The sequence below is a fragment of the Mesoplodon densirostris genome, chromosome 15, assembly GCF_025265405.1.
Source record: "Mesoplodon densirostris isolate mMesDen1 chromosome 15, mMesDen1 primary haplotype, whole genome shotgun sequence".
NCBI lineage: Eukaryota > Metazoa > Chordata > Mammalia > Artiodactyla > Ziphiidae > Mesoplodon > Mesoplodon densirostris.
The window spans coordinates 42064984-42078960 of record NC_082675.1 but is presented as its reverse complement, the minus strand read 5'-3'; the positions used below and the strand labels follow the sequence as shown (position 1 = coordinate 42078960).

At 43.3% G+C, this 13977-nt stretch overlaps 1 protein-coding gene across 9 annotated transcripts in view; it reads left to right on the top strand.

Annotated features, from left to right (window-relative positions):
* ZNF521 (zinc finger protein 521) overlaps nt 1-13977 on the top strand; it is a 289007-nt gene that overhangs the window by 116655 nt on the left and 158375 nt on the right. For all 9 annotated transcript variants that reach the window (XM_060119104.1, XM_060119098.1, XM_060119096.1 and 6 more), the window contains one exon: nt 4213-7565. In XM_060119104.1, coding sequence (XP_059975087.1) covers nt 4653-7565 — 2913 coding nt within the window. In that variant the 5' untranslated portion in view covers nt 4213-4652. The remainder of the gene's footprint in view (nt 1-4212; nt 7566-13977) is intronic.

The window sequence follows — 13977 nt, the reverse complement described above, 5'->3', positions numbered from 1 at the left end:
CCAGGGAGTGTTCGTCTGTCCATCCCCCAGTAGCCAGGGTAAAATCACAGCCAATCTTTGCTCTCTCCTCCAAGGTTGGTACATGAGGGGCGATGGCTCATGTCACAGAGGTACTTTGTGCTCTGGTGTCTTTTTTTTTTCTGCACAATCCCTCCTTCTAGTATGACTTCACTTTTCTGTTAGTGAGCACTTTCCCCCATAAATATGACCGAACAGGTGTTGCTCTGCCGCTAACTGAGTTTCCAGCTGTCATCCTCCAACGTAGACCCAGCAAAATCTGTTGTTTCGTCCTTTCAGGCAGACTAGAGAACCATCAAGCCTGAGATGGAGGTCTTCCTTGCAGGATATGGCAGTTCTGTTGCCAGAAGATGGTCGGGAAAGCCTGGCTGGCTAACAAAGACAGGCCTTCAGCAGCTGGGTGTAGTTCCAGTTCTGCATCCCCTTTGGCAGGAGCACAGAGGCTGCTGCAGTGTGGCCAGCCAGCAAAATTAGGAAATAAGGACCTCTTTTATTTACTCAGGCTGCTGAATCATGGGCATTCCTGTCTGCTTGGAGAAAAGTCAGGCGGCTCTCCTTTCCACTGAAAGTCTCAGGAGTGTTCGAGACTTTCATCTCCGAGTGTTCACACACTTGTTTTAATGTGCTTTATGGAAATGGTGAAACTCAGCAAGTACAGTCGCTGTAGAAAAACATCTGCACTAACTATGCACACACATTTGCATCTTTAAATAGACTTTTAGGCCACGGAGCTGGTTTCCAGCAAAGTTTTTTTTTGTTGTTGTTGTTTTTTCTTCTTCTTCTTCCCGTTGTAAGAGCTATAACTCTCTGAGAGTCAGCTAGTGTGAAGTGACTGATTCCAAAAAAATTAAAATTTAACATGGACATGTTAAGTACTTCACACTGAAATGCAGAAAACGTGCCATAACACAGAAACACACTTCTGTAAGAAGTAGCACTTAGTGAGTGTCGAAGGATAAAAAAGTCCACGTTGACTCAGTAACGGGGGAGTTGATAGAATCCTCCATACTTTCTTCCAGATGAAAAAAAGAAATTGAAATTGTTTAAGTCTGTATTAGCCATTTGAACATAGTTTGTGCTGTGAATGCCAGAAAGCTTAAGGTAATGGGGACGAGTAGCTTTCAAAGACTTAGGTAGACCTCGGAGAATGTTGGCAACCCCACCACACCACAAAAGTCTGGGGAGATTCTGATACCCTTAGAGCATGGATCAACACCCCTGGGAGTCTTGTCAGTGAGTTCCTTGTGCATCCCAGGGAGAAAAGGCCCACTTACAACACTAGCAAATGAGCGTTTTACAATTTAGATTTTAAAACAGAAATCAGCCTTTCGTGAAACCTTTGCTTATTTTTCTAAAAGTAGCATTCCCTGCTCAAACTTTTTACTTCTGCTGAGTGTCCTCAGTCCCTCAGCCTAAGCCTTAGGAAGCCGGTAGGTGATTTCCGTGTATGTCAGTTACAAAGACACATCATCTTTGATTATCACGTCCTCTTTTTCCCAAGACCAAGTGATAGGGGCAGGAGAGAGAGTGAAGAGGTTTCTAGTTCCCTTGAATTTTTTTTTTTTTTCGGTATGCGGGCCTCTCACTGTTGTGGCCTCTCCCGTTGCGGAGCACAGGCTCCGGACACGCAGGCTCAGCGGCCATGGCTCACGGGCCCAGCTGCTCTGTGGCATGTGGGATCTTCCCGGACCGGGGCACGAACCCGTGTCCCCTGCATCGGCAGGCGGACTCTCAACCACTGCGCCACCAGGGAAGCCCCCCTTGAATCTTGGTTCGAGTAAAAACTTGATCCTGACCCTCAGCTCACTTGACTATATTTGAAATTTATAAGCTTAGGAGAACAGTTATGTAAGAGGTATAGTCGGGCATGGCCCACAGACAAGAACCTGATTTAAGCATGGTGTCATGTTTATAATGGTCTATTGCTCTATAATTCTCTGTGCATTTGTATAATAATATCTCATGCCTGGGCATAATCTGCAATTTAATAATAAATTCACTTGCTAAATTTTCAGGCTCAATAGTTCTATTCTTTCAGTCTAGATGCATGACAAATTCTGATTCAGTGTTTTCCCCAACTGTACAAATGAGATGATGTGTTTGAAAATATTTTTAAGTGAAACAACAGGATGTAAGCCTAAACAAGGAATGTGTGAAAAGTGGTAGATTTTCTTCCTAGAATGCTGAGCAAATTTAATGAAGAGTAAACTTTTTAATGAGGGGAAATATTTCAAAACTTTGGTTTGTTTTAGGGCTACCAGCTTTAGGTGGCTTATGTTTTTTAAGGGAAAAGCTAGACCATCATTGAAGTTGTTTTTGTTTTTAATTTTTCAAAATTGTTTCTCTGTATGTTGGGTGATGAGTTTATCTGCATATATTCTTTATGTGCATTCACCTTTAAATTGAAATCACACCCGCAATTGTCAGACTCTTTCTTATGCTGGAAACATGTTAGATTATAGACGTATATAAATGAGGATGCAAAATCATGTGGTTTTCAACTTGTATTGCGAAGCTCTGTTGCAGTGGGCAGGGATCCAGGAATGGTGTTTGGTTGTTTTCTCAGAGTTAGATGGTTGCCATCTGGCATTGATAGTGAGATGGTGTTGTCATCAGTTTCTAGATGCAGGAAAGGAATGATCCTCATCTGTTTCCTGTGGATAAGCAAGAGGTTGATAATCTAGTAAAATCTTGTTACCTTAAAGAAAGCAGACGTGGAATTTGTTTACATAATGCTTGCCAGTTTCTACTTTTATGTTAATAATATAGCTTGCTAGTGAACTTTAGCTTTGAAGAATTTTAAAATGTATTTGATCATATTCTAATTGCATCTTATTAGAATACCCCAATAATATTCTAATTGAACCTATTATTCTAATAGAATCACTGTCTCCACCAGGCACACTCCATGGTCTTTACTTGTCTGCCTTTATGAAAAATCTTGCTTCTTTGGAGAGTGAAAAGCTTTTACAATGTCTTCCGATCTTGAATGATAGATTGTTTTGAAAAGCCAGAAAGAGGTTTTACAACCTACTTGAGAAGGTCTCATTTTCTACTTGAATATTAAGAAAGTGACAGAAGTAAGAGTGTACACTAGCTACAAACGTGGTTAAAAAACCACCTAATATAAAGTAGAGTTACTTTATGGATAACTTGCTAAGGTTATATCTGGCTTTCAGGCTTGTTTGTCTTCTCTTTGTTACCCATAAATCTTTCAGCATTTAGCATAATCATTTATCACTTTTCCTGTTTCCAGTTTTTCACAAGTTGCTTTGTCTCTGCTCACCTCAAAGTGCAGGTCCTGTTTGGCTAAGGAAGTTCATGCTGCTGAAGCTTTTTGCAAAAGGAAGAAATGGTGGGCCACCTCTTGAACTTTCCAAACAAAATACACTATTACAATCTGGCCCTTGTGAAACTCATTTTTTTCTTGATCCTGGCTGATCCTAGCTACATGTAATATCTAGCAGTACCCTTCTAACATCTAATAATCCATTTTCTGGCCTATGCTATTCGAATCTTACAGTTATTGAAGAAATCCTGGTGGTCTTTTATTACACAAGACATAATTATTATTGTGTTTTCTGTCTTCTTTCATGTGCTTACTTTTTAATATTTTTTTGCTGCATGCAATAAGGTCTGTATCAATAAGAACCCCATAAAAGATTTTGGTCTTCAGAATTGCCTTTTTATATAAAAACAAGCAAAATTCAGAGGGAATATTTTATTAAATATTAGACATATGGGTTGACTGCATTAATTTTAAATCATTCCTGTAATATTTCCTCTTTTCATTTGGTCCTTCAGATGCTCACATAATATGCAAATCATTTTAGAATGAACACAAAAGAAACATTAAATATATTAAAATCTGCATTTTAATAAAATTGTCAATGCATAATACATACCTTGCTTCTAAAGAAGAATGATAAAAAGTAATAAAAGGGTAATTTAGGCACAGAACTATTTAATATCTTTTTATATTTTACAATTCAGTGAAAAGTAAATGTAGAATAAAAGCTTGGGGCTCAGATTTGAAAGTGTTCCGCTCAAATATTCTCTCCTTTTTTTTTTTTTTTTTTCCTGAAAGGTTCTCGTTGGTCCCACCCTGTGTACAGTACGCTCACAGTGGTACAGTAAACTCACTCTTGAACTCTCAACACGGAAAATGAAATGTTCCGATGCTCTTTGTTGCAGATGGAGTGGATGTGGAAGATGACCCCACTTGCTCCTGGCCAGCTTCCTCACCCTCGAGCAAGGACCAGACTTCCCCCAGCCACGGAGAAGGTTGCGATTTTGGAGAGGAAGAAGGTGGCCCTGGACTCCCTTATCCATGCCAATTCTGTGACAAGTCGTTCAGCCGTCTCAGCTACCTAAAGCACCATGAGCAGAGTCACAGCGACAAGCTGCCTTTCAAATGCACTTACTGCAGTAGGCTGTTCAAACACAAGCGGAGCCGAGATCGCCACATCAAACTCCACACCGGGGACAAGAAGTACCACTGCAGCGAATGCGATGCCGCGTTCTCCAGAAGTGATCACCTGAAGATCCACTTAAAGACTCACACGTCCAACAAGCCATATAAATGTGCCATTTGTCGCCGTGGGTTCCTGTCCTCTAGTTCCTTACACGGACACATGCAGGTTCACGAAAGGAACAAGGACGGCTCCCAGTCCGGTTCCAGGATGGAGGACTGGAAGATGAAGGACACTCAGAAGTGCAGTCAGTGCGAGGAAGGCTTTGACTTCCCGGAAGACCTCCAGAAGCACATTGCAGAGTGCCACCCTGAGTGCTCCCCGAACGAGGACCGGGCGGCCCTCCAGTGTGTCTACTGCCACGAGCTCTTTGTGGAGGAGACCTCCCTGATGAACCACATGGAGCAGATGCACGGCGGGGAGAAGAAGAACTCCTGCACCATCTGCTCTGAGAGCTTCCACACCGTCGAGGAACTGTACAGCCACATGGACAGTCACCAGCAACCGGAGTCATGCAACCACAGCAACAGCCCTTCCCTGGTCACGGTGGGCTACACCTCCGTGTCCAGCACAACTCCGGACTCCAACCTCTCAGTGGACAGCTCGACCATGGTGGAAGCCGCCCCGCCAATCCCCAAGAGTCGAGGGAGGAAGCGGGCCTCTCAGCAAACCCCGGACATGACCGTCCCCTCAAGTAAACAGGCAAAAGTCACCTACAGCTGTATTTACTGCAACAAGCAGTTGTTTTCGAGTCTGGCGGTTCTGCAGATTCACCTGAAAACTATGCATTTAGATAAGCCAGAGCAGGCCCACATTTGTCAGTATTGCTTGGAGGTACTGCCCTCCCTCTATAACCTCAATGAACACCTTAAGCAAGTGCACGAAGCTCAGGACCCAGGTCTGATCGTTTCTGCCATGCCTGCCATAGTCTACCAGTGCAACTTCTGCTCCGAAGTTGTCAATGACCTCAACACCCTTCAGGAACACATCCGATGTTCTCACGGATTTGCCAACCCTGCGGCTAAGGACAGCAACGCTTTTTTCTGTCCCCATTGCTACATGGGGTTCCTCACTGACTCTTCCCTCGAAGAGCATATAAGGCAGGTCCACTGCGACCTCAGTGGCTCCCGATTTGGGTCTCCAGTGCTCGGGACTCCAAAAGAACCAGTCGTAGAAGTCTATTCTTGTTCCTATTGTACGAATTCTCCAATATTCAACAGCGTTCTTAAACTGAACAAGCACATCAAAGAGAATCATAAAAACATTCCCTTGGCCCTGAATTATATTCACAACGGGAAGAAATCCAGGGCCTTGAGCCCCCTCTCTCCTGTGGCCATAGAGCAGACATCTCTTAAGATGATGCAGGCCGTCGGAGGTGCGCCTGCGCGGCCGGTGGGAGAGTATATCTGTAATCAGTGTGGTGCTAAGTACACGTCCCTGGACGGCTTTCAGACTCACCTGAAAACTCATCTCGACACCGTGCTTCCGAAACTGACCTGTCCTCAGTGCAACAAGGAGTTCCCCAACCAAGAATCCCTGCTGAAGCACGTCACCATTCATTTTATGATCACCTCCACGTACTACATCTGCGAGAGTTGTGACAAGCAGTTCACGTCGGTGGACGACCTTCAGAAACACCTGCTGGACATGCACACCTTCGTCTTCTTCCGCTGCACCCTGTGTCAAGAGGTTTTCGACTCGAAGGTCTCCATTCAGCTCCACTTGGCCGTGAAGCACAGTAACGAGAAGAAGGTCTACCGCTGCACGTCCTGCAACTGGGACTTCCGCAACGAGACAGACCTGCAGCTGCACGTGAAGCACAACCACCTGGAGAACCAGGGCAAAGTGCACAAGTGCATCTTCTGCGGCGAGTCCTTCGGCACCGAGGTGGAGCTGCAGTGCCACATCACCACCCACAGCAAGAAGTACAACTGCAAGTTCTGCAGCAAAGCCTTCCACGCCATTATCCTGCTGGAGAAGCACCTGCGGGAGAAGCACTGCGTGTTCGACGCCAAGACGCCCAACTGCGGCGCCAACGGGGCCTCGGAGCAGGCACAGAAGGAGGAGGTGGAGCTGCAGACCCTGCTGACCAACAGCCAGGAGTCGCACAACAGCCACGACGGGAGCGAGGAGGACGTGGACACCTCGGAGCCCATGTACGGCTGCGACATCTGCGGGGCGGCCTACACCATGGAGACCCTGCTGCAGAACCACCAGCTGCGGGACCACAACATCCGGCCTGGGGAGAGTGCCATCGTGAAGAAGAAAGCCGAGCTCATCAAAGGCAACTACAAGTGCAACGTGTGCTCTCGAACCTTCTTCTCGGAAAACGGCCTCCGGGAACACATGCAGACCCACCTGGGCCCCGTCAAACACTACATGTGCCCCATCTGTGGGGAGCGCTTCCCCTCCCTCTTGACTCTGACCGAACACAAAGTCACGCACAGTAAGAGCCTCGATACCGGAAACTGCCGCATCTGCAAGATGCCGCTGCAGAGCGAAGAGGAGTTTCTAGAGCATTGCCAGATGCACCCCGACCTGAGGAATTCCCTGACGGGATTTCGCTGTGTGGTCTGCATGCAGACGGTGACCTCCACCTTAGAACTCAAAATCCACGGGACGTTCCACATGCAAAAGACAGGCAACGGGTCTGCGGTCCAGACCACGGGGCGTGGCCAGCACGTCCCCAAACTGTACAAGTGCGCGTCCTGCCTCAAGGAATTCCGTTCCAAGCAAGATCTGGTGAAACTTGACATCAACGGCCTGCCATATGGTCTGTGTGCCGGCTGCGTGAATCTCAGTAAGAGCGGCAGCCCGGGCATCAGCATCCCTCCCGGCACGAGTAGACCAGGCCTGGGCCAGAATGAGAACCTGAGTGCCATGGAGGGTAAGGGCAAGGCCGGGGCGCTGAAGACGCGCTGTTCCAGCTGCAACGTTAAGTTTGAGTCTGAAAGTGAACTCCAGAACCACATCCAAACGGTCCACCGAGAGCTGGTGCCAGACGGCAACAGCACACAGTTGAAAACGCCGCAAGTATCGCCCATGCCCAGAATCAGCCCCTCCCAGTCGGATGAGGTAAACTCGCCTTTTTAATGTTTGCTCTTTAACCTCCTCGAGAATCTGTCTCCACTTTACGTTTACACTTTGCTCAGCTTTATTTATTGTCAGGTGCCGAGAGATGCTTGGATCAAAATGCAGTGGTGTTTTTTCCCCATAGCCAATAGCTAGCAATTACTTGCCTCTTGATAAGCAGCATTTTGGCTTGAATGGTGCAAAATAGGACTAATTCCAGACTCCCTAGGATATTGTCTTCTCTATGACTGAAGAGACCTGCACTCATGCCAGCACTACCTGAGATCTGGAATCTCAGTGTAGCTTCACTGCGAGTTGAAATCCCCAGCTATGACTTGTGTGTATGGCAGAGAGATAATGACATAAAAGTAAGATGCTATGAGCCAACACTGTGGCTTAGAGTAAATTAAAAAGAATATATATGTATATTTGTGGATAACAAATTGGGTAGGGGTGGCTTTTTAATACCGTGTTGTCAACACTCACTGTTTCTCTTTGTCTTCTGGGTAGTGAGGAAGATGTTTCTCACAACAGGATTTTTTCAAAGCCCCTACATTTATTAAGCACCACACGGTCAACATTCGTTTTAAAGGCACTCTCCCCAAGTCTTTGCTCTCTGGGTTTGGGTTTCAAAGTGAACATGTTTTGGTTTTTTTCTTAGTTGAAGAGTCGTTTCATGTCTTTTTTCCCGTAATGAGCCTGAAAAACAAGTTCATTTACAGTGAAATAGTTTTGTAAGTCATCATTCCTTGAAGCTGAGCAGAGGATGGCTCATTTTATTATAATTTCTTTATGCTTTATCACCTGGTTTCTAATAGCTCTCTCCCCTTCCCTGCCTGCCCCTATCTGGAGATCCATCCAAATGAAAACCCCAGGGAGACCTATCTCCCTTCAGTCTGGGGTCACTGCCTTTTCCTTATCTTGTCTCTGCACTCACACCCTCTCCAAGGTCCCCCTGCATCTCCCTGCAGATAGCTATCACTCAGCTGGTAGGGGAAAGCTGAGAAGACAACGCAGAGCCCATCCTCCTGAAATGTGCATCTGTGTGACAGGCAAACTCCCAAACTTTGAAGCTGCCTTCCCTTCTCTCCTCCTCAAGTAAATCCGCACCTTTCTCTCATCTAAATAAACGAAATCCTTTCAAACTGGAAGAATGTTGTTTTGATAATGGTTCATGACTCATGTGTTGGATCAAATCATTTCTTTTGAAACAAATATTTCTAGTTGTAATCATATGAAATGAATTACTTTTTCCAACTTTTTTTTTTTTTTTTTTTTGGCGGTACACGGGCCTCTCACTGTTGTGGCCTCTCCCATTGCGGAGCACAGGCTCCGGACGCGCAGGGTCAGCGGCCATGGCTCACGGGCCCAGCCGCTCCGCGGCATGTGGGATCTTCCCAGACCGGGGCACGAACCCGTGTCCCCTGCATCGGCAGGCAGACTCTCAACCACTGTGCCACCAGGGAAGCCCTTCTTCCAACTTTTTATCTCAAAAATGTTTAAACTTATAGAAAAGTTAAAGGAATAACACAGTGAACATATGTATGTGTCCGTGTATCCATGTCACAAGTTTATCAGATATGAACATTTTTCTCTCTCTTTGCAACCTTTTTAATTAACCTGAGCTACATGAAAGTAAGTTGTAGATAACATATCTCCTAAGAAAAAGGGCATTTTCCTATTTAACCACAATATCATTAGCTCAGGCAATTATTGAAATCAGCTAAAGAAATTAAAGAAATCCATACTATCATCTATAAGTCTATATTCAGATTTCCCCAAATCTCCCCCAAATGTTTTATTTTTAAATGCTTTTGAACAAGAATTCTGAAAAAGTTTATGCAGAAAATTATTCCTCTCTTTTTTCTTGTTATGCTTAACATATATAGAAGAGTTTTTATATTCAGGTTTAATTTAAATAGTATATAAAAGGTGTTTAAAATGAATGTGTGTGTGTGTGTGTGTGTGTGTGTGTGACTGTGGTGGTATGTGTGCATTTAAAATCAAGCAAAATCTAGCTTTTGTGTCATAGTAGATTGTTTATGGAGAGACAAATGCCTGTTTCTTCTTATCTGTTCATGGTTTAGATTTTCTGATATTTCTAAATTGCTCTATATTATAACACCATTTGAGGTGAAATATTTTAAAAATGAAGGAGGACATATGATTAGTCTTTATCTGTTAATTTAGTTAGAGTTGATTAGGAAAATTTATCTTTAAGGGATGGTCAAGTCTTCAATTATACCTAAAATCTTAATGATAATTTATAAAGCTTAACTATATGCTTCACTTACATAAAATGATATATAAAGTACTTTAAAGTACTTTTTAATTTTAATTCTTAGAATAGTGTTTTTTAAGCACCTGCTACTGAGGGTTAAAAATGACTCCATGCAAAAGAGTACCTCCTTATTAAATCTGATTAGTAACTTGTAGCAGTGTCCTTAATTGACCAGATATTAAGATTCAGTTGTACATTTTTCTTTGTGCCTTAACAGTACACTAATCTATTCAACATTTTCACCATTGTTACTATTTTTTCTTTATTATACTATTTGTCATAAAATTTTATGTGCCCACTTCCTTTCTGATACTCTCTGCCATAAAAAATGTAAAGTAGACCATACTATTTGGACTTGACATAGAAAATTATCTAAACATATGTAAAGTTTTACGAAAAGGAGCCTAAAAAGAATGCATCGGCAAGAAAAAGACATATAATAAATATTAATTTGTTCCCATTTTTTGTTAGCCAAGTTAAGCTTCTATGACCTCTCATTGTGAGTATTGTGTAAATTTTTCACCAGTGGAAGTAAAGGCAAAGTTATTACATAAGACTTTGCCAAAAGACAGGCATGCCATGTGGGACTAAACTTTATCACAAAAAAGAAGTATCACATGTATGTCCATTGACTTAGATGTCCTAGGTAGGAACTGCAGGACTTAACAATGTAGGTGGTATTTTCATCTCTTCTTCTTGCTGAGGATTGAGGCTTCAGAAGAGAAAAGAAGAGAATAAAACCTGAGTACCTAGGTGTTGTCAAGAACCAGATTAGATTTTTCTGGGCTATGACTTACAGTCACATAAGGGTATTGATAGATGCTGGAATGCATCTTTCAAAGACTGAAAAGAATGTTACTCTGTTGAGACTAGAGTACCTATTTAAAAGGGATTTAGATATAATCTGGGGAAGGATAAGTACTATATAAACCCATATAATCCAAGAAATAGATGAAAACCTAGGCACATGACAATCAAAGAAGAATAATATTAGGTAGCTGTCATATGATGGGGAAATTTGGAATTGAAGACAGAAGATCTGAATTTGAACTCCCATTTCTTCTGCATGTTGATTTCTGAATTTGTGAAAAATGTTCTCTTTGTACCAAAATTCTATAATTATTAATCTAAATTTGCCATGGAGACTTTGTTTTGAATAAAATATTTGGGGGTACCTAATCATTTCTGTTTCCTCCTCAAAGGTTGACTATGATATAAATTTGTATCTGCAGTGATTCCATAAATGGTAGAGAGAATTTGAGAGAGAAAGAACACTGGACATCTAGCTTCTTCCACACGTGAAACACCTCGCAGACTTACTGACATTTACTATGTGTTGAATAAATGTTAGTTCTTCTTTTGGAGTTCGTTGACACTGGCTTGGCTCCCTGGTCAGGTGCTGCCCTATATGGACCTCAGAGTGTTGTCTCATGATGATATTGGAAGCATGTGTCCATCTGCCATGGTTTTCTTAAGATCCTTCATATCCAGATTTCTCTGAGGGATTACATATTCACATTTCAATTCACATCATCTCCACAGTTCTGTTGAAATTGCTCTTACAAGGGTTACAAATTATCTCCTTGTTTTTAGATGCCTGTACAGTGCCACAGAATCAAAGCTAGAAGGGACAGTGGAGATGATCTGATTAAGCTGCCTTATTTTACAAACAAAACAGACCCACATAAATTGAGATCGGTCTAAGGTCACACAGTTAATAAGTGGTAGACAAGAGACTCTGAGAATCCAGGTCTCCCAACTCCAGACTCAAGACTCTCTTTTCGTAATTCCACTGGCACTTTCCTCTAGCTGCAATCTCATCCTTGTCCTTTTCATAAAATCCTCTCGGTGTTGCAGTCTTATTTTCTCTTGTCATTCACGTCCTCCAACCGCTGCAAGGGATCTTCTGCTTCTATTGCTGCACCTCAACTGACTGTTCTAAGGTCTCTACCGACCTAGTGGACGGATGTAATGCTTTTGGTTTTTTTTTTAGAGAATTTATCGTAGTTTACCTGCTTCTCTACTTATCACTGTTGGCCATTCCCTCCTAATTGAACCTCTTCCTGCCTTCCTGTTTCCCTTCGTGCCTCTTTGAATGTTCCGTGGCCCTCTCTGTCCTCTACTTGCTTCTGCAAGATAGTGTCCCCATTGCTACTGTCACTCTACTGAGCCCCCCACCCTGATTCACGTGGCCTCATCCACTCCCAGGGTTTCAACCACCACCTTTTACCGATGACTCTCCAAATGGTGTTTCCAAAAGACAGGAGAGAACTTATGGAGGCTGATGGTAATATTCTGTATCTTGATTGTGCTGGTGGTTACGAGACTGTATGCATTTACTAATACTCACCCGATGTAAATTAGTGACTTTTTGCATGTGAGTTACACCTCAGTGAAGCTATTTCCCAAAAAAAAAAGGTGTCTTTGAAGCTATTTCCAAAAAAAAGGTGTCTTTGATTCAAACCTCTCCTCTGAAATTCAGGCTCATACACGCAGCTGCCTGCTGGGTATATACGCACTCACATGTTCCTGTGAACTTCAAACTCACTGGGTCCAAAATAGAACTCATCATCCTTTCTCCAAACCTGCTTTTTTTCTTAAGTATTCTATTTCACTTGTGGATCCACTGATCTTCTTAGTCTTTTCTTTTTCTCCACATCCAGTTGGCCATCCAGCCATCTCGATTTCTACTCGTATGTATTTCTGAATCAATCCCCTCTTCTCCATCCTCTTACCACATTTTAAGTTCAATCTCTGATCATCTTTCACTAAACTACTGAAGCAGCCTCGTAACTGTTCCCTCTGACTTTAGTGTTACTACTTTCAGATCCATCCCCACACAGCTGCCAGAACCATCTATCTAAAACACAAACCTGAACAACAAGCCCCTCCCTATTTGGAACACCTCCATCCCTATAGGATGATATCATAACCCTTTTATTGTGAAATGTAAGACTCTGTAGGTCCCTGGTAAAATTTCTCCCTCTTTCCTTAGCTTTCACCTTATTCTCTTCTTGGAGGTGCTTTAATTAACCCGCACACAACATGCTGCCGCTGTATCTTGCTAAGGCTGTCCAGTTCCTTCTGCTCAAATAATCCCTCTCCTCCTGATTGCCCTCTGTCTTCCATGAGGCTGTCCATCTTTCCCTTTAATTGGAGATCAGGTACTCTAGAAGGCCTCCTCTGGCCCCAGCTTATCACCACAAACATCTCCCTTCTCCTGGAATGCCCTGTCTACACAATATGTTATAAATTTCATATGAAAAGTGTTACAGTGCTTTATCATTATCTATGTACATTTCTCTTTTCTTCCCCTGAATTCCTTGGGGCAAGAATTTACTCAATCTGATATTCCTAAGCCCTATGATAATGCCAGGCCCATCGTAGGCAGGGGCCTCAGTGCTGTGTCTGGCTGGTGGCTCTCCCAGAGCCTTTCCTCCCGTACAGGGTGGTGTGGCAGGACAGCTGGCTGCCTGGCTTTTTTTCATTCAGGAACCGCCTGACACAGTGACTGGAACCTGAAGGTATTAAATAAATTTGTGTTGTTCTTCTGCGTGTGTTAACTATAGGATTGCTATTTATATTTTTACCACATTTGGCCTCAAATCTTGTTTTATTGTTATTGAAGTGCTGTTCTAGATATTCTGAGCGTGTACGGGTCTGCTGTTATTATCCCACTCCACTTCAGTGTCTGCTTTCTCAAGGAAGTTGTAATTGTCCTGCCAAGGTTGCCGGTGGTCTCCAGGTTCATCTCCGTAGCACTCTGCAGGGTGGACAGTCCTTCCCTGGCCGTGCCTCTCTCTGACTTCATGGCGTTCCTGCTCCTAGTTTTCTTCCTACTTCTGCCTTTGGAGATTTCTCGTCCTATGCCTGTCCTAAAAGTGTAGGAATTCTTCGATGCTCATCCTTGGTCCCCCTTTACTTCTCTGTCTACTCTCTCCATAGGCATCTCATCTATTCATGTTGCCGCAACTATTTCTTTGCTAAGAATTCCCAAATTTATGTTTCTAGCCTAGATCTCCTCTTAGTTCTAGATTACTGTGTTCCACTGACAGCTTGACTTTGCCATTTGTATCTCTTTTAGACTTCTGAAGTGTAATGTGTACCTACTGAAAGCTCTTGATTCTCTCTCCT